We start from the raw sequence: 21,461 nt of genomic DNA on the forward strand, positions 1-21,461 counted from the left end.
TGTTCGGGGGGGAATTAACATAACTTCTTTAAATGGATGTTAAATGATGAAAGCAGGAAGCAGTGAGTCAGTGTTGGGAGGTGGAGGAGGCGACCTGGGACTCCAGGCGCGTATTTCATAATTCATAATACGGAACATGGTGACGCATTGGGGGACCTGCTGCTGGTGTGAAAAAGTCCTTCTTTCGCTCGTTTAGTTTGGACCTGATTATGAATCAGTTTTTCCACTTTTTTCTCCACAACCTGACAAAGTGAAGAAGATATGTCCGCTCAAGGACTGTTAAGCACTGTTTTCTCATGCTCGCTAAGCCCCAAAAGTATTGCCAAGCGGAGACTGAGGCAGACCAGGAGCTTGGACTCGGCGTTGATGCGACATTGCGGTACCGAAGCGGAGGAGACGTCGACTAAGGTCAGTTGACTCGCCAGGTTTGATTGACTGACACCACAAATATAGGCTAACCGGATTTTCGGCGTACTTCCTCTGGTGTTAAATGTATTAGAAGAGGTCGCAGACAGTGATGATGTTTGTAGGCGATTTTTGTGTGAAATGTTTTTGATGCTGACATGTTTTACTAAACTGTGGAGATGCACGTGTCCTAAAATTTAGGTTAGAATACAGAGAAATATTAAAAATGTTTTTTGTACCTAAGCGTGCAAGAGCGAAGCACAAGAGAGAACTTGTTTATACTGTTGCAAAATTCAGGAAGTAGTTGAAATTCCCATATGGATGATATATAGCCATTTATTATTTTATCTCAATTTTGCCTTTAAGGAAAACACTGGGAATTCGCTTTCAACAAATTTATCATCATCATTATCATTTATATTATTTGATTTATTTTTGATTTTCAGGTGGGCTAAATATCATAGGAAAATCCTCAGTATTGCAACATCACCAAGTCCATGACTAACAGAGCTCTTAGTTTCATGATGAGATGTGTAGACTTTTGATGCAGTCTGTGTGTCTCGGGACAGTAAAAGTGATTCAGCTGGTTGCTTTTGTCAAAGTGATGTCAGCACAAGTCTTTGTCTTAACCAGCTCGTTGAACTTTGACACATTTGGCGAATCTGACACAGTGAGGGAAATCGGGTCGAAGCACATAAAAGGACAGACGTTTCTTTAGTATTAGTATTTTGCTATTATATTTTATTTAGCATCCTATATAAAAAAAAAACACCCCTGTTCTTACTTAAGAACTCATGGTAACTGTTTGTATTGTATAATGGAAATGCATTACAGATGTGACATTCTAATAGGCTTCCAATAAATGCCAGATATCTGGTCTCTCTTGCAAATCAGAGCCTCAGAGCCTTCAGAAATTCAGTTTTCAGGGAATCTGAATGAAGCTGATCTAAGCTGGAGACACACCCTTTGTCAGCGAAGACTTTAATGTGATTTATGACTTTTTGGAGTGTGTGCATGAGTTAGCATGCACTTTTTCTCTTTTTTCTACTGAGCATTGTTGAATGTTCCTTGTGTTGCAATAACAAGCTTAGACGTGCAGGCAAATAACAGAGTTACTTTTAGTAATATTAATTTAACTGAGAATGTGAGGAAGTATTTACACATTTATAGAAAGTGCAGCTGTGCAATTCCAGCGCAAAACTAGGAAGAACTTCAGTCCCTTGAGCTGAAATCTGAAGTCTGAGATCATTTCTAGAGACCCACGTGACTGGTGTTAGCTTGCAGCGACAAGTGCCTTACTGTATGCAAACTTTATTCAAGGTCACAAATCAAAGTCACATTTTCTGAGTTTGTCCGACAAGTGGTTCATTCGGAAAGAGTCGAAGTCTTCTGCAGAAATATTAGTAAAAGCAGGCTGACAGTGTTTTCGCCTTTCCACAAAATACTGCTGTATCTCCACCCACTAAATTCCCCAACTTTGCTTTTACTAGTGTTTTTAATTACTTAAATGCCAACCGCTATTGATTTTGGATAAGAGATCACACAGGCAAACAGAGGGCTTATAAAAAATATAACACTGGTTGACACTGCTTTCTAATGATGACATGATTCAAATGATCAGGATGACTGGGAACTCATTGGTCCGTCAGTGTGATCCTGACATTAAAAAACACAATCTTTTCTTGTTTAAAGGGATGTGTCAGAACGGTATTTTTGATCTATGTTATTAAGTGGTTTGCTAGCTCCATAGGTTGAATATCATTGTGTTTTATTAGTGGTGTACTCACTCAGAATCTCAACAATCTGAGTGGAGATGGAAAGCAGAGACATCTGGTTTACATGAAGAAAGCCTCTCTTTCTCACAGTACAGCAGCATGACCTGATCCTTGGCTACAGTCCCTCAGGCACATATTTCTTCCCACTAGAGACTGTCCGACAAGAGACTGCATGGCATGGGGCTAAATCTGCTGGCTTACAACTGCAGCACTATAGTGTCAAGTTTAGTGTCTGATAAATGGAAACCAATGTAAACATATGTGCAAAATCATTGTTTTATATCATTTTGTCTCACATTCATCTTTCCACTGGTTACATAATAGAAAAGTTACGATCTGCTTAGTGTAAGTTAAACTGTATTCTCAGCCAAAATTCCTGGATACTTACACTGAATAACTAAAACCCATTCATAATCTTGGCTTCCATGAGCTGTTAAAAGCTTATGGATCACTTCTTTGTTTGTTTGTTTTTTTGTTTATATTATAGTTTCAGGGATTCCCCCCCCCTCCCCAGTTCTGATCTGTGTATGGTGCTCAAGAGTGCCAATGAGAACAGCATGGTCCAACACATTCTCAGAAGACAGGACACTGAGCACTGAAAGATTTATTAAATTAAATAATTTAATAATTTACTAAAAATCTAAAGTGTGCTCAGCGCTTCAATATCATGACAGTTGGTATGACTGCCCAACGCTAAGTCTGTAACTTTTTAATATGAGTGTGTTGGTTCTTTCTCATGTCCTTATAAGTACGTAGACTCAGTTGCAGTCATGGTAAGCATCCATTTGAGCTGTTTTTGATTTTGCCTTTTACTGGCTGCAATTGGACTGGAGATATCTGAAAAATGTTTCCTGACTTTTAAATCGGTGATGTGAAAAACTGCATATTTGAAATCATTAAGTATCTTTTTTGGCACTCAGTTTTAATATCGTTCACATGGAAAGTCACAGAGCTTTTGAAAACTTGAATGACTCAATAGAGCCAGATTAGATATCCAGCTATAAATTAGATCTAACATGGTAAATGGCAGGGTTATAACTGGGTTATTGCTTATCAAGCCTTTAGAGGGAGCCATGCATCATTTTGCAGGAGTAATGTAGCGAAGAAATGAGGATATTCATCACTGGAACAATGATTAGGGCTTGTTAGGAGATAATCTCCAAATGATATCCACACTCATCTTGAATTAATTAGTTACTTATTAGTATATATTTTACAAAATGTCTGCAATTATACTGTTATCAACTTTCATACTTGCACTGTTCATACACACGATCATTAGTCCGTCATTTGCTTAAGCAGCATGGCTATTGGGTCACATTATTTATTAACTTCATGCCAAGTAGGAGGAGGCTGAATATATAGGTTGATAGATTTTGTCAACAACATTAAAGCAAATTTGTTTCTGATGACTAGAGAGCTTCTTAATCTATTCAGGCCTTTTGCATCATTATTTATGTATAGATACTGACATAGAGCCTCAATTCACAAGCCACCAAGCATGCAAGCAATTTTCAAGCTTTCTAAAACTGCAGTGTTTGCGGCATTAAAGTTGAAAATGAGAAATCACAATGAGCCTCAAAACACATCAGAATGGAGCCCTGCGCGCTGGGTATATTGTTTCATGTAGAAAAAGAAACAGTGCAGCTTTGGCGTCATCTGCATTCCTCTAAGCATCACAGCACAGAGATGGCCTGAAGGGGGAAAAAAAGAAAAGAAAAAGAGCTTGCAGGAAACTCAAAACTGCACTCTCGAATCTCACTAAAAGGAATTAACTTTATTAAACGCTGGAGGAGGCATATTTAAAGTGAAATCGAGCTTGTTTTCAGAACACTGAAGTTAGAAAATATAGAACTAACAATAGCGCTGAAAGCATGACTGCAGTTAGAGCGCATAAAGTGCCCTTTTGAGTCACGTTTGTGACTCACAACTGAGTACGAGGTGTCTCACCAAATTGTCGTAATCTTTCAGTGTGCACGTAAGCGTTGCGCTTTCAACAGGAACATGTGGTTTCTGAAAATTAGCTCTTAAACTTTGACTGTTGTTGCATTAACTTAATAGGAACCGTATTGTAGCGGGGTAAAAATTCCAGCTGTTCCAGCTGTTGTGTTCCCAATGATATGACAGTATGATTATCAGTCAAAGGAGCTTGGAAAGAAAAGCGTCTGGACTTCTTTAAGTTGCTTGAAGACGTTTCACCTCTCATCCGAGAAGAGGTGAAACGTCTTCAAGCAACTTAAAGAAGTCCAGACGCTTTTCTTTCCAAGCTCCTTTGACTACGATGACCTGGATGACTGAGAACCTTCACAGACATATGATTATCAGTCAAAATATGTTCCAGTGGATATGAAAAAAGCCTTTAAATGTATTATTATTGGTTATATCTGTTAAAAACAGTGTAACAAAATGTCATAAACCACCCTTTTTAATTGTGAATCCCTGTATTCACGTCTTTTTCCGAAACTACCTAATGTGGCGTGTACAATAAACAGTTGCTTAACTAACACATGAGCACGCACACACAGCGTTCGTCTATCTGTTTATTTTTTAGCACTTTAATGATTAACCTGCTACTATGATATTCGTTTTAGAGTAAATTCGATTGATCTCAGCTGTTTCTCAAGTTTTGTGGAAGAGCTTGCCGGTGATTCAGTTATTACTGCTAAGCTGTCCGAAGAGCTCTCAAAGTGATGGAGGATTTCTCCACCCAACATTGCTATCAAAATGTTTTGTGTCTGTCTGGCGTGCTGCTTCCTGTTTATCATCCCAAAGCATTAAGAAAACTCATTTCCAGAGAATAAGTCTCAGCGCACTTTACAAGAAGATGTGGAAGAAAAATAAACAAGAAAAAGAAATTTGAGGCATGACTCTAGTACAAAGAGATCTACAGGTTTTAAGCCTTGCTTTATTGTTCCTGTGGAAGAAGTAATTGAACTAAGCAAACCTGTAGATTGGAAAAAGTTTGGAATTGCAGATGAGAATGAAACTTTGTCTAAAACACTCAAATATTTTGAGTTTGCTTCTCGCAAGAAGCCTCTGCTTTCCAGAAAGGAGAGCTTAGATTTGTTGACTTTGGTAAAGCTGGGATTATAAAGTAATTTCAAAGTTAAATATTCATTAACTCACAATTGTCTGTAAATAGAGAAAATTAAGTACTGTGGCTATTCTTGGTAGAAGTGAGCATTTATGTAAGATTACTCCAAAGACGCAAAGCAGAATGCTCATTTAAGTAGATGTTGTTAACATCTCTTTTCATCACTCTCCGCTGCGAACAAATCAGTGAACAGACATGTTGACGTTGAAGTGTATGGGTACTACAAAGGTGTGGTACATTGGAGGACTGCTTTGTTGCCTGTGGGCCATAACAGCTTGGCATCACCCACATGGAAATTACATTAATTTTACAGGATAAAATCACAGTGGCTGTTTATGAGTTGAAGCTCAGCATGTTAATTCTTTAAGTGTATTAACATCAGAACATTACTGTGTTAATAGTAATAAATACTTGAGTTTTCGGGAGATCATATCACACCTAATAACCGAAAACGGTTCACATGCTTTTCATCTCTGTAGCTGCTGGCCCTTTATTCTGACTACCAAGTTCTGCAGACACAATTCAGAAGCTTTAATTTCAGCACTATGTCAACGGTAGACTGCGCCAGCTGCTGTCATGTTATGTCAGTGTGGACGGGTTTCACCTAAGGAGCTGCTACAGTTTTGACTTATCATACAGTAGCAGGTAAAAGTGGAGACGTCCGAAGCAACACTAATGATGACCCAGTTCTAGTGAAGTGAGTACCTCAACCCAGCTCCTGAGGACATGAGTCAAGGGACTGTAGGGTTCATTTTCTCAACTACTTGTGCAATTCAGGATTGTGGGTGGGGTTGATGCCTTTATAAAAGACTCATATTGAGTGCAGATACAGATGAAGCCTATCTGCAGCGAGCACAGCTGTCTGCTGGATTTAACAGTCTAGCCCTTATTTTCAAGCTATTTAACTCTAGCGTTAATGTTCTCTGGCAAACGGCTAGTGTAAAAGCTTACATGATATAGGAAACGTGAACTCATCAAGCCAAAGGTTGCAGCACTGTGCACCAAGCAAAATGGCATATTATTAATATACCAATAGGTCTAGAGCATATCCCAGCTAGCAAAATGCCCAGTAAAGTAAAAGAACGAAGTATTAAAGTATTATTATACTTTAATATACTCTTTACTTGCTTTTTTAAATTCATTTACTTATTTATTTTATTAGAATTGGGTTCCCAAACTTCTCAGTAGCAACAGTGCCTGGCACGGCCTTTTGGGTAATGTAGTTCTAAGAATGATTGACACTTCTGAAGTATCGCGCAAAGCGACAAACTGGCTAACCGTGCGTGCTTCTGATGTACCTGCAGGTATGCACTTCTGTGCTTTGGGATTCGTTTGTTTACTTGACACAAAGAGAGCTGACTCTTCCTGTCGCCCCCTCCCTGCCAGGCCTAACTTTATTTATGAGGCTTGTAGCAATGTAAATCGTACCCAGAACTTGTGTCACTTGCCAGTAGACGTGAGGCCGGGCAGTGCTGGCTGTAAACATGTGGGTTGCTTATATCAGGGACGATGGTGTGAAATCGGTTAATTTGGCACTAATGGGCTCTGAGCGCAGTTGAAGGGTCACTTCTCGTCCGCGGAGACTTTGTGATGGGGGATCTGGAGCGAAGCATCACTTACGCTGTGAGTAATGTTTCAGAAAGTTAGCGATCTGAGCTGTTGACGCTCTGAATGTTTCCTAAACAGTTTGCAGAGTACATTTGCAGGCATTAGTGTAATGACATAAACTCAGGACGTGCGCTTATGCCCGACAGACTTTAACGCTTTTGATCCGTGCGATTTTAATAGAGGTAGCATCACAATATTTCCACTCATGCACCTGCACTTTTACTCAGCATACATTATGCGTCAATATTATTAGCCTTATCTTATGATGGCTCAGTCCTCTAAATAAATGTATTTTTTTGTTTGGTTGTTTCGTTTTTCAATAATGGAGGTTTAATAATGGTTGCAAAAAACTATAAACACAAAGGGAAATAACAGCTGACATCCACCCTTGCGTGCAAAAATCTGTATACCAGTGTTGAATGTAGTTGTTTCATTGCTTATTCAAATCTAATGCAGAATTCACTGTACAACTCTCCAGCAAATAATGTTGACACAGTGTAAGGGCTCCATAGAAAGCTCTTCCTGTAATGCCCCATTCAATGGCTTCCTGAGCACTAAAGAATATTCATCACCCCTCTGGATTTTGTTTAAGGGTGGTTGATTGGTGTAATCTGAGCTTTCAATCTAGCCATATTGTATGAACTACCTTGCACATTTCCTCTCATTGTATTCGAGGAAGCGCTATTGTGTTTCAGCAAGGCTTTGACTTAAATTTAGGTCCTGCACAACCGGGTGCACCTGTATTTGAGAGCTGTGTATCAGTGAAGCTGGAGTGTTTCAAATTTAAATAGATATTCAGATCAGTTGCTATAAGAGCATATAAATGGATTAAGTTAATCACTTGATATTAACGTACCAGTAAATTGAGGATAATGCCCCATCAGGGACAAACATGAGCAAACGGTAATTCCACCTTTATGATGACAGCTTCTGTAGCATCTTAAAACAGCTTTTTAGCTCTGAGGTCACTGTAATCTGACTAATTTGAAAAATTACAAAAGGCTACTACAAAAGGCAGTAATTGTCACAACCTGTTAATGATATGAAAAAGCACTGAATGAAATCTGTTCATGTTTGGACATGACAGAATTGAACCTATTGGCTAAGAGATATTGCATAAAAGAGGACGGTGCTTGGAACTGCACAAAGCAAATAAGTGGCTCTTTGTTTCTGAGTACTGTAACAACTGGGAGAGACTGTGGGAACCCAGCTCACCATCACATCAGATACATGGAGTGCGTTTCCACTCCCATACAGTCACAAAAGAGGAATGTGTGAACAAAGTGACATAACTGCAAATGTGACTTACTCATGGCATTTATGCAACTGCAGTGTTAATGATTTAAGGTTTTAAGTGTGTAGTTTCTGTCCAATGGTCAAAAAGGTAATGCCAAAAAGCTTTGTAAAATGCTGACAGCTAAGATAATATTTATCTACCACTCATCCATCTCAGGGTTGTGAGTGATCTGGAGTCTATCCCGGCTGCCACAGGGCAAAAGTATCTCCTGCTCATTGCCACTTTGAAAGAAAAGCCCTTTATTTTCATGTATATATTATATACAATTGATCAGAACTGTTGTAAATGGCAAGTAATGATTATAGGAATCACTAATCATACATTTTTTAATGGAATATAGTTGTACACATTAAAAGCGAGACTGAACGTGCATCTAACATTTAAAGCTGGCAGCAGAAAAGAGTCACAAATCTATTGTGATACATACCAAATACAGGTTATTGACTACTTTTCTTTGCACAGTAAAGAAAATATGTTTGTCATAGAATATTATTTGCCCGTGCATTACAAAATGATTAGATGCTAAAGAGCAGCCTCTTTCTATAGTAGTTCCATCCATCCATCCATCCATCCATCCATCCATTCGCTTCCGCTTATCCTTTTCAGGGTCGCGGGGGGCGCTGGAGCCTATCCCAGCTGTCATAGGGCGAGAGGCGGGGTACACCCTGGACAGGTCGCCAGTCTGTCGCAGGGCTAACACATAGGGACAGACAACCATTCACGCTGACATTCACTCGCACATTCACACCTAGTGACAATTTAGATTAATCAATTAACCTATCCCCACAAGCTGCATGTCTTTGGATGGTGGGAGGAAGCCGGAGTACCCGGAGAGAACCCACTCAAACACGGGGAGAACATGCAAACTCCACACAGAAAGACCCCGGCCTGATGGAGGAATTGAACTCAGGACCTTCTTGCTGTGCGGCAACAGTGCTAACCACCGTGCCACCTTGCTGCCCCTATAGTAGTTCCATAAATTAATATTTTTTATCAGTTAGAATTATGCAAGATTATGTGCTGTAAAGAGGAGGATATCTAAAACTGTTCCAATTCTAGTTGGTACACTTAAGCACTGTTTTTTTTTAAGTACTTGGCAAGTAGGTTGTTCCAGCATGTTGGGGAACTTCCCACACTTCTCCTGCGGTTTTAGGCTGTCTGCATTGCTTCTGTCTCTTGATATAATCCTAGACTGACTCGATGATGTTGGGATCAAGAGAATCTGTGTGGCCCAGGCGATCTGTTGCAGGACTCGTTGTTCTTCTTGTCACTGAGGATAGATTGTGACTGTGGCTAAAGGTTTGGGCTCGGTGTCATGCTGGTGAATGAATTAAGACTTAGTCAGATGCCTCTCTGAAAAAATGCCTGCGTCTTAAACTTTTTCACTGCTTTTATACTGCACATTGTCATACTGTATGTGTGCTAGATAATGGTATGCTACTGTTACACAGCCCTAATTCTCATTTAATGGGAGTGAGCCACTTTAGTGTAAGCCTTATCCCGATAATGAGTTACTAAGCTTCTTTGGAAAATGGCTCATATGACTGGCTTGACTGTACTGGATCAAAGCAGGGTAATCTCTGGGATGGAGATGCTCAGAGGTTGAGTATTTCAGATCAGATTATTTTCCTTGTCACTACTCCAGTATAAGACCTTTAGAATATCTGTAACAGTGTTTACTAATGAAGCATTTTTTGTGAAATGGCTTTTTAGACGATAGACAAGCACCTGCTAAAACTGTACACACTATACTAAATTGAGCTAAAAAGAAATTAAGATGATGCATTTCACATTTAAGGGGAGCTATTATTGCACAGTCAGTATTGGTGTTCAGCTGATCTAGTTAAGCTTTTGCTTTTTGTTTGGTTTCCAGCAGCTGTGCCCTATGGCAGCGTGTTTTTAGGTGTTGCACAAATCCATATGTCAGTTTGTTTCATTCAGATAAAAACAGTTATGCCATGAGGCTTTTATTGTGAAAAAGAAAGGACTCTGTAGTTCTGTGAAAAACTGAGTACTTAGTACTCAGTATGAGTAAGTATATGATGATAATCACATGCACTTGATTAATTTGTCATCAGCAAGTGTGACCACCCCTATTAAAGCCTAAGTTTTTAAGGTTTTTGTTGATCTGGTGTAATCGGCGCAATGCCGCAATCTTCACAGAAGTGGAAGTCCCAGCAAATTCATCCAAAGGTCAGACTCAGAGAGTCAAAGAAATTGGAGAAAAAAAAACTAAGAGCTACATGTCAGTCTTTACAGGCCTCAATTAGCATGCTAAATGTTATAGTTCATGACAGTGCATTTAGGAAAAGACTGAACAAACACGGCTTGTTTGGAAGGTGTTGCCAGGAGAAACCCTCTTCTCCCTAAAAAAAAACTTGGCAGCACGGCTTATCTTTGCAAAGTTGCATCTGAACAGACCACAGGAGCTCTGTAACAATCTCCTTTTGTCAGGCAAGACCTAAGTGAAGATGTTTGACGAAAACCAAACACAGCATATCAGAACAAACACCTCATACCAGCTGTTAAGCACAGTGATGGAGGGGTGCTCTGTCCTCAGTCTGTCCGACAGCTACAGCTAGGCCAAAATTGAGTCATACAACAGGACAACGATCCAAAATCACAGCAGCAATTTGCAACAGAAAGATTGAAAAAGAAAAGTTGGGCCAGGTGTTGCATTGGCCAGTCAAAGTTCAGACTTTGGAACAATGTCTGCAAACCTCAATGAACTGCACCGTTGTACAGGATAGTGGGCCAGAATTCCTCCAAAGTGATGTAAAAGACTATAAAGTCATATAGAAAATGAATAATTCAAGTTATTGCTGCTAACGGTGCATGCTATTGAAAGATGGAGTGTAGTGGTTTTTTTCTTTCACAGGAATGCATAGAGTCTTGTGAACACTTTCTTTTTCACATGACTGCATGTGTGTGTGGACAGATATGGATGCAATCTGTAACTACACTGTATGGTGGAGGCATACGGTCAAAAGGCCTCACATTACTGGGGCACAAGTTCAGTCAGGCAGCATCACTAATGTCAACACCTCATAATTCTTGTTTCGACATGCAGAAAAAACATTTGCGATGGATTACATAAAGTGTTTAATACAATCGCAACAAGAAATGAATAACATTTGCACATTGCAACCTGTTTCTCCCGTGCAGTCTGTCAGTTTCCCTCGTGGGAAACAGTTTTGATGATTTTCAGCTGCCAAGTGAAGCAGAACTGCAAGTGTTTGCCAGTTGATGCACACTGCCATCTGCAGAGAGTGTGACAGGTCATGAACGTATGACACAAATTATGGATGTAATTGTCTGATGTGCTTTAAAACCTGCATGTTTGTGTTTGCCCTCAGGGTGACTTCACTTGGAACAGCTTGTCAGGAGGCACTGTTGGCCTCAAACCCGTCCCCCTGCAAAGCCTCTCAGAATTGGAGAGGGTTCGTCTCCAGGATGTGGCCTTCAAGCGATTGCTTCGGTGTCATGACCTGGGCTGCCACATCACCATCCCTAAATGTATTACCACACACAGACACACACACAATTACAGGCCTCTTCTTGTCTCCCAAGTTGTTATTCTGTCTCAGGCAAGAAACTTTCTGAAAAAACACATGCTGAGCAACAGATGGGAAATGTTCCTCTCTCCCTTTTCTCCTTTTTGTTGTGTAAGGGCGTCATACTAATAAACTCATTGGTTTAATGACGTGAGCTCATCTACGTTCTCCAGTAATAGGCTGAATCATTTCTGGATTCCACTACTGCTGCCCTCTATAAAGAAAGCTTTTAAAAACTGTTTATTTTCTGGTGAGCTGTCTTGGTTTTTCTTGTTTCAAAATTGTCCCTGGAGTCTGTAGTGCTTTGAAAACGCCATAAATAGAGTACATGTGAAAAATGTGCTGTTTTCTGAAACGGAACAGTCCTGTAAATTCACGGTGAATTAAGATTTGCTTTGCATGTCATTATCTTGACATTTTTTATATAGTTTGTTTCTTAGCTCTTTTGTGTAGTGATCCTGAGAATATCAAGTGGAGCAGACATAAACAGAAACATATTATCTAGACCTCTGTTTTTTTTTTTTACCTGTGACTCTTTTTTTAGATGGCCACAAGCACAAGAAGACACTCAGGAGGAAGTTGGATTCATTATCTAAAGAGAAGAGTAAAGACAAAGGTAACATGATCAGGATATAGTCTTAATTCTGGTGCTTTAAAGGGTAGTTTTCTCCCAATTTTCTATTTACAACATGAAGTAATGGCAGCATAGCAGGAACTTTGGTGCTTTCAAGCACTTCTTAAAGATAAACACAGCTATCTTTTAGGTCTGTAGGAGAACCACTGAGTCTTGTAAGACTTTCATTCCCTTCCAGTTTCTAGTCTAGTCAGCCTGTGACATTTTAAAAAATACTCTTTTATCCCTTTTGGCTGAAGCTGTATCGACTCACTGAAGCCGACAATCTCAGCTTTTTATACCCACGGAGCACTGAGCGATCAAAATCAGTACAGAGAGGGCTGTGATCTCCAACCACCACGCTGCCCCGCCCGCTGCAACAATCCAACAGGAAAGTGATGTTCTCTGTCAGACAGGCAGTCGAGGGAAATAACTAAAACAATCTTAAGTGGTGGCTTGTTCGTTACAGCCTATCCTCAGGCATGCCCAGCCCCCTCTTTCCTCTTTTCCCTTTTTGTTTACAAAAGCACTTGGGAAAGTATGTGCTCCCTCACTCTGAATATTAAGTGTGGCTGTAGAACAGTGTTCTTGGCATTTATCTTGAGCAGGATTTATTTAAAAATATATATTAAATGCTTTCTACGGAAACTAATCCAGAGAGTAAAATGGATAATACGCTGCCGTGATTGACACATCTAAAGAGAAGCTTTCTGTTGACTTATATGTGAACTTTAAGTCTCGCTGTCTTGCTCTTCCCCCCTCACATAGACACCACGCCACAGGCGTTTGGCATACCACTGTCGCATGTCATATCCAACGACCGCATGCACAAGCTGCGGCACGATCACCCGCGGGAAGAGCACAGTGACCCCACTGAATTGATGCTATCCTTCCTTCATCTTACATCTAGCTACAAAAGGGCTAACAAAGAGCTCTCCAGCAGCAACTCGTCACTGAGCTCCACTTCTGAGACCCTTAATGAATCACCACTGCCCAGCACACCAGACATAGCCCCACGGACACGCAGACGGGTAGGCTTCCCTGTCAACAAACCTTACATACACTGATGTAGAATAACAAGTTATTTGTCTGATTATGCTTGCACTCGAGATTTCTTTGAGAATTTGTGACCTTTTTAGATGTTCCCCCGGAGGCTGATGATGTGGCCATTCACAGCATATGATCAATTGCTTTTCCAGTCATTATACTGTCACCCATCTGCTTAACAGGGCGGAGTGTCTGTGGATTGCATCACTGACCTTGATGACAACCAGTCTCGGCTCTTGGAGGCACTCCAGCTGTCTCTGCCAGAAGAGGCAGCTGGCAACACGAAGAAGCACCATGACGAAAAGCTCAGCCTTAACCCTATTTACAGACAGGTGCCCAAGATAGTGGACCAGTGCTGCCAGCACCTGGAAAAATACGGTACGTAGTGCACAAGTAAAGGTACATAAACACAGTGCAGAATACCAAATTAAATTCTATAAAATGTACAGTAATACACCTCACAGAAGAAGGTCCTGGTTCTAATCCACCATCTGGCTGGGGTCTGTGTGGAATTTGTGTTCCCCTCAATGTCTGTGTGCGTTCTCTCTGGACACTCTGGCTTCCTCCCACACTTCAGAAACATGTAGTTAGTGGGGCTAGGCTAATTGGTCATTGGAAATTGGCCTTAGGTGTGAATGGTTGTCTGTCTCTTTGTGTTGGACCTGCGAAAGATTGGGGGCCTGTCCAGGATGTACCCTAGCTCTCACCCTATGGCAGCTGGGATAGGCTCCAGCCCCAGCAGAAGAAAATGGATGGATGCAAAATGTACAGAATATCCCCTTAAACACTTGGTTAAATGTTCATTGTCTTGCGATGCAAATGCCTTGGAAGTAAAGGAGCATCTTTGTCTTTGTTTAGCCCTACAGACAATTGGAATTTTTCGTGTTGGGAGTTCCAAGAAGCGAGTACGACAAGTAAGACGTCAGCTTAGCTTTTTAACACCTCTGCACTTTATCCACGGGTAACCTTTTAACCATATCAGTTGTCACAATATTTTACCCAGCTTCGTGAGGAATTCGACCAGGGATGGGAGGTTTACATGGATGAAGAGCACAGCGTCCATGATGTAGCTGCATTGTTTAAAGAATTCTTAAGAGACATGCCTGAGTCACTGCTGACAAAAGAACTTTATACAGCCTTCATCAATACAATGTGTAAGAAAAAGACACACACAATAAACAATCCACTATCTTCTGATTACTTTGAAATTAATGTTAACTGTGTGTTTTTTGTTGTTGTTGTTGTTATTGTTCTTTTCTTCTACAGTGCTGAATTTTTTAGAGCAAGACAGTGCCATCCAGCTCCTGGTGTTTATGCTTCCTCCCTGTAACAGCGACACGCTACAGCGCCTCCTCAGCTTGTTGTCCACTGTGTCTGCACATGCTGAAGACAGCCTGGACAGTGAGGGACATAAGGTAGAGGCCGGTTTTTACAGCAGTCTAAAATGCTTCCAAGAAGCACAAGCTTTTGTGTGATGAATTTTATATAAGTGTGAGGTAGCACACAATGAGGTGATGATAATTTAGTTAATAATTTTGTCTTCTTTGCTCCCAGAAGACACCCAGAGTTTAACCCTTAGGAACTGCCTCTTTTGGCAAGAACTCACATTTTATAGCTTGTTGATTCTATCGCTGAATAGGAAAAATATGTTAAATCACAAAACAATCTCATTGACAAACTGCTGATACATTGTATCCCAACTGCCATCGGAGGGAAGTCAAAAAGATATGCAGTACATCTGAGGCCTCTTATTTTTAATTTGAAGGAAGGGACATACCAAAACGCAACACCTTTATGGACAATATGGTTTCTTTAATAACCATTGAGTGAGGACATAAACACTGCACGTTGGTATCATTCTCTTCTGTCTTAGGGCCAGATTTACTGTTGTTCTGTGCAAAACCCTCAATTGGCTTTTTAAAAGCTACTCTTGGGATTTACTTAATACGCACAGTGTCAATTTTGTGGCTATAAAACATGGACACATTTTGTGGATTAAATTTCCCTCTCATGGTTCAGAATTTAGAAGATGAACAAAACATAAGCATTAACTTCATAGGTTTTGAGGTGGAATAAGTATCATTCAATTAAGTTTATTTCACAACAGTCAACAACAACGGTCGCCTCGAGGCAAGCATCATTTAATGAAATTTGGTAAATGCTCTTTTCACTGCGTGGCAAATAATAAACCTAACTGGAAGGGCCAATAAGTGTAAAAAATTAGGGAGGAGATTATTTAAATGAATCATACAAATGTGATTTACTAAGGACTGTTGCAGGCAAATTAGTGCAAATTACACCATTATTTAACTCGGGAAAAAGCATGTCTTATTTTGCGCCTGATGTGGCTGTGATAGTTGCCGCTAGGAACGTTAATTTATTTGAAATGCCAACAGGAGATGTTATCAGAATGAGTGCGTAATTGCTGTGGGTGGATTAGTCAAAGTTGTAAGTGCGGTGGCAGAACTTTGGCTCTGTCCTTTGGCTCTTCGCTGTTTCCTCCCACTGAATGTTTAGAAAAGCACTTCACATATTTCTTGTCCTCAATCACACTGGTATTTCAGTGTAACAGGGCACAACTTAACATGGACACGCAGTGGAAGGGGACAATAGTTTCCTAAAACAAGATGGATACAAACCGTGATGTATGAGAGGCAGCAAACGTACTTTTTACAGTGAACAAGATAGTTTCCAGTATTTTGTCCTTCAAGTCACATTTCTACACAGAGATCAGCCCATACAGTGATAACTGCAGAGAGTACAAAAGCCTGTACATGTCTTTACTCAGCAGTGCATACACACAGTAGGGGTAACTCCATTAATATTCAGACAGGATCTGATGGCAAACAGTGTTTTGTGTTGTTATTCTGCACATCTCACAGGACAGCTGTTACAGATTCCAGGCGTATAGGTTTGGTTGTATTAAAGCAGTTTTTCTCCACACCTGAGCTGTCAAAGCTAGCCAAAGAGCAGATGGCCCAGCATCCAAATTCCCACAAAGTTCTTACCAGTTTCTTACAAATATATAAAACGTTCTCCTTAAGCTGTCTTCAGTAATTTGCTCTGCTCTTGGCAGCTTGTGTTGGTCATTACTGCGATGAGCCGGCTATGTTTGCATGAATAACTTAGTGCCTTATTAGTAGATCACTTGCAAAAGCTTTCATGCCCACAGGTGTTTTCTTTTTCCATCTTTTTTTCAATTGCAGCTAATTTTCCCTGCAAAAAACCTGATATAGATGGATCTGCATATTTGATTTGACAGATTTTTCACAGTAGATCTCATCCTGACATAATCCTAATGGGAATTTGTGACTCCTCCTGGACTCGAACCAGCGATTGTTCATGTTTTTGCACTGTTATGTCATGTTATGCAGCACTTTGTTTGAGAATTACGAGACAGTTAAAGTGATCAGCTTATCATCATCAACTCAAAAGCAAAATATGTGCAAATACATTGATATAATGAAAGTTTAGTTGGAGGATGTGTTTGTTCAGTAGTTTAAACATGTTATGAGAACTCTGTGTTCTGTTTTGTTTAGGTTACAGGCAACAAGATGACATCGCTTAATTTAGCTACCGTCTTTGGACCCAACCTCTTACACAAGCAAAAAAACTCAGACAAAGAATTTGCAGTAGAGAGTTTTGCCCGTGCAGAGGAGAGTGCAGCCATCATCGGCGTTGTCCAAAAGATGATCGATACATATGATACGCTGTTTATGGTAAGGGCTCTAACTGCAAACTAAGATGTTAAACATTCTTAAGGTTTTCTTTGGTCAGTCAGTGTTTGCTGTTGTGTCTTGTGCAAGTTCACCCAACTAGATATAAAAATCGACTTCAAATAAAATATGATTCCAGCCTCTGTTTTGTTGGTGTGATGATGCCAGGATCCTCATCTTCATTATCTACATTCTCTGTTTTTCAACTGAAACCTCAGCCGAGTCACACTTTAGTTAAACTATCTGAAAATTATCTGTCAAGAAAATCAGCAGGGTAGAAGTCAATCAAACATGTATTTACATTAATTATTTTCTCAGTGCACCTTGCAAACATCTGGTAAATGACTCACTATAAACGAGCAGTGTAGGCTTTTTTTAAACCCTTCTGGGGGGCATCATCTAATTAATATGGAGAAGAGTTTCGTTCTGATGCGATTAATCACCAAATCAATGAGTGATGATGAAGGAGAAACCAAATTTATGTCTTTTTTTCTAGGTGCCCCCTGACCTGCAGAATGAGTTGTTGATGAGTTTGCAGGAAACAGATCCTGATGTGGTGGATTATTTACTGCGGAGAAAGGCCTCACAATGCTCGTGAGTTTCTGCCTTTTGTCTCATTGTGCATTTATGCGCATGCATGACTACTTAAATGATCAGAATCAAGCACACATTATAGCTCGTGGTCACAGGTTTTTCTAGAATTGAGTGTTTTTGTCCAAACATACCCATCCATTAATATATTGCGTCTGCTTTGTCTTCACAGAGAGCCCAGCCTTAGGTCAGAAGAGTCGTTCTCTCTGACTGACAGACGCTTGTCCAGTGACTCACACAAGCCATCTAGTGGAGAGGTTTCCCCCTATGACAATAACTCCCCCGTCCTGTCCGATCGACCGCGGTTTAAATACACAGAGGACGGCAGTCTGCTCTCAGACAGAGTTCCCAGACAGGACAAACTCAGAGACCAATCAAAAGACAACTCTGGCAGTACCTCCCCTACACTTTCTACTGACAAAGGTGAACAAAATTCATTTCAACCATAGTTTTAATGTATAAAGTGTAACTTGAAAGATCTGTGGAATTTTCTTCCTGAGAGTTCACTCCCACATCTATGTTAGCCAACAGTGCCTTAAAGTCACATTAAAGTCACATTAAAGTTCAGATATAATGAATACATTTGTAATATGAACATAAAACAGTAAACATGACAGTATATTTCCAAATAATAAAACATGATAACTTCTATTTTTTATGGTATCATTTTGATGCTTGAAATACTCCCAAGGAGGCGTTTATTTCTCTCTTTAAAAGACAAGATGGTCACATGTCATTAAACATTTCCATAACTTCCAGTATCTAATATATCTAAGATAATTTCTTTGTAAACGTCACATTGCCAAGGCCAAAAGGAAACAGAAAGAGGCTTAAAAAAGGTGAAATAGCTTTAACCTTCTCATATTTTGCATTGAGATAATATGCATTAAAGCAAAGAAAGTAATCCTCTTAGTTCTTTTGTTTCTGTTAGAGACCTCAGCTGACAGTTTCTGGGACACCTGGCATGAGCTGTTCGGAAAGGATTTCACTGGCATCGCCGGTAACTGAATCCATTTTACATGTTGCTCCAGATGGTCTTTGGATATGGAATAAATGCTGGATGCTAATGAATGTTTTCTCCCAGGATACCTTGGAGACGTGTCGGAATGTGACTCATACGGCTCATCCGAGGGGCTGAGCAGTCACCAAGGTAACAACAAGCTGCCTGTCAGTGCAACACAAATGTCATTGGGCGTTTCGGAATGCAGGCCACACCCTCCGGTGACTCGCTGCAGCAGTGGTCCTGATGACCAAAGAGAGCAGAGACATCCAGAATCGTTATTATTACATCAGGCAATGAGCAGCCAATCGGGAGCTGTTAGCTCAGACAACTTAGCACAAAGGACAGGATGCACTGAATGTCCATTACTCCAGGTCAGGACTGACAGTTTATCTTCCCTTAACTGCTCTCGACCTCTAAGAGAGACTCATATTTCTCACTCCACACCCTCCCTCTTAAAATCTCAGCATGACCCCCAAATCCCACAACAGTCCCAGCAGAGCGCTGACTTCAAGATTGTAGATACAGCAGATGCCACTGGGCCTGGAGAGGAAAAAGGCCCTGATTCTTCAAACTGGCAGAAAGAGAGGTGGCATATATGGAAGATGATGTCAAAAGAAAATCCAGAAGCTCTACCAGAAACGTTGGTGTGACCCACTCTTAACTGATAAGCAGACTGTGGATCAATGTTTTATAAAAACATGTGCACGTCTCCTGTCACATCATCAGGTTATCATTGTGTGCAGTTAACATTATCAGTTGATTTTAGTGTTTTATACCGAATATAAAATGCTAAATGATATATACTTGTTATTGTTATTTTGCACTAACTATATAGTTTAAGCATGATTGTGTATGTTTTTGTATTTTTTTTTAAAAAGAACCATGAAAAACTTGTATGTAGACTTGAATGTAATAATTGGACTTGAATATTGTTTTATATTAATGCTGAATGTAAATATAAAAAAATGTTTTTTAATATTTCTTTAAATTTATAGCAACCTAATCTTGACACATCTGTAAATGCTGCAATAATATGTGTGTCTTGAGTTCATGGCTCATTGTTTTTTTGTATTTTTTCTTTCAAGAAAATGCTTACATTTTAACAGAAGTTCGTCAGCTTACCAACACTCCTAATTTTGTGTTTGCTACAAAAGAAATTATTGTTAAGCAGCATTATTTGCAGATATGAATATATTTAATATAAGTTTACAGTCATTTGTAATTTAATGAAAAACAACTTTCTCCAGGTGTCTCCTAATAAACAGACTAAGAGTTGTCTCTTTGTGGTCACATTTCCTGCCTCACACATTTGGCTTCACTCAGATTCCAGAGTCCTATCTATCTAGCAAAGGTTGTGGGCTGTACCAGGAAGTGGCACGTATCAGCACCGAACATTGAGATATAGTATTAAATTACATTATATGATATGAATATATGTATATATTCATTTATTTTAGGTTCAGGTTTACTTAAATGGCTACTGGTAGGCAGCAGGAGTTCAGAGCACAGTGAAACAATTTCCTAATCTGGCCACAAGAGGGAAGCATAAGACCAGGAAACTTTTGTATAGTTGGTTTCCTTGCTGTTTCGAAACCTTGAACATCAATATGGATCTGTCAGTGGCTATAACAATTCATTACATATTAAATAGAGTTTTATTAACTTTCATTCCTATTGCTTTTCTTCCACCACTATGATTGGTGGTGGGGATTTCATGTGTTGGAGTAGAGCTATGTTCATGTTGGAAAAGATGAGTGATCTTCTTGGGCCACGGATTTTGCATTAATCTTACTCTGTGCTAATGGACATAAGATCTGAGACGAGCTCATATTTAACATTAAATGGATGTTTTGTTGGACACAAAAAAATCATCTGTCTATGAAATTTGGCACAGATTCCAGACAGCTGTGCTTCATTATGATTAGTCAATGTAACATGATGGAATGATTGTGATTGCTTGAACTGCCTATTTTAGTTTTCACGTATCAAGTTTAGTGGTAGGTAATTTCTCACCTACATAGCACGCTCTTTTATTCATCAAAGACAGCAGATTTCCTCAATACAAAGATTTGTGGTTAAACTTTGAAGGCTCCACAGCTGTCGGACTCAAGCTGTATTGGCTGCCATGCAGTCCAATTCTGATGAGACCAAGAAAACAGAACAGGATGTCTGGATGTGTTTCACAGAGAATCCACTCTCACTGCCATTTGTCTTCACGACTTAAAAATAAAAAAATCTGTGCTGCAAATGGAACCATTCATTGTTCTAAACACTACCAGGCCAAACACTGAAGGGCAAAAACAAACAGACCGCAGCTACCTCCTGAAGCAAACGACTGAGATCAAATATTTAATTCCACGTCTTATCTTTGCAGTACTGGATGTAAATTGATCCTCTGCTTCTGTTCCCAACAGGAGGCCCATCCTGTCTGAGTCCGCTCCTTAGCATCAGGAGCAGCTGCAGGGAGGACAGAAGAAGGTCACAACCAAAATGAGACTCAACAGTCAGAAACAAGAGAGCCCTGGCCCTGCAGTTTCAAGGTCGAGATTGATACACAGCTCTCTGCAGAGGAAAAATAGAGCTCAGTGGAGCTCATTAAAGTGTTAGTCATGCACAATCACTCAGTCCTCAGTCCTTTTTCTGTCATTTTAGGCACCAATTCTGGACCACTTAATATGCAGCTGCACTAACTGCTTTTCAGCTATTCGCCATATATCTGAAGCCATCTAAAGGAGATATTCCCTGGCTTGTTAAAGCA

The 21,461-nt window shown here is 40.0% G+C and overlaps 1 protein-coding gene across 3 annotated transcripts; it reads left to right on the forward strand.

The window, feature by feature from the left end:
* The first annotated feature begins 64 nt into the window (after window positions 1-64).
* Window positions 65-19,981, forward strand: LOC113008227 (rho GTPase-activating protein 6). 3 transcript variants are annotated; one of them, XM_026145502.2, is made up of 14 exons: window positions 65-408; window positions 11,536-11,695; window positions 12,278-12,349; window positions 13,115-13,377; window positions 13,576-13,771; window positions 14,252-14,307; window positions 14,397-14,547; window positions 14,660-14,808; window positions 16,933-17,112; window positions 17,606-17,703; window positions 17,873-18,123; window positions 18,632-18,700; window positions 18,785-19,074; window positions 19,168-19,981. In XM_026145502.2, the coding sequence occupies exons 1-14, from the start codon at window positions 262-264 to the stop codon at window positions 19,351-19,353; spliced, it is 2,268 nt and encodes a 755-aa protein (XP_026001287.1). In that variant the 5' UTR covers window positions 65-261; the 3' UTR covers window positions 19,354-19,981. The 3 variants fall into 3 exon arrangements, with proteins under 3 accessions (XP_026001287.1, XP_026001286.1, XP_026001288.1); XM_026145501.2 differs by having other exon boundaries at window positions 18,785-19,981; XM_026145503.2 differs by lacking the exon at window positions 65-408 and adding an exon at window positions 6,749-6,897 and having other exon boundaries at window positions 18,785-19,981.
* Window positions 19,982-21,461: the final 1,480 nt, after the last annotated feature.

This window comes from Astatotilapia calliptera, chromosome 16, assembly GCF_964374335.1.
Source record: "Astatotilapia calliptera chromosome 16, fAstCal68.1, whole genome shotgun sequence".
Lineage (NCBI taxonomy): Eukaryota > Metazoa > Chordata > Actinopteri > Cichliformes > Cichlidae > Astatotilapia > Astatotilapia calliptera.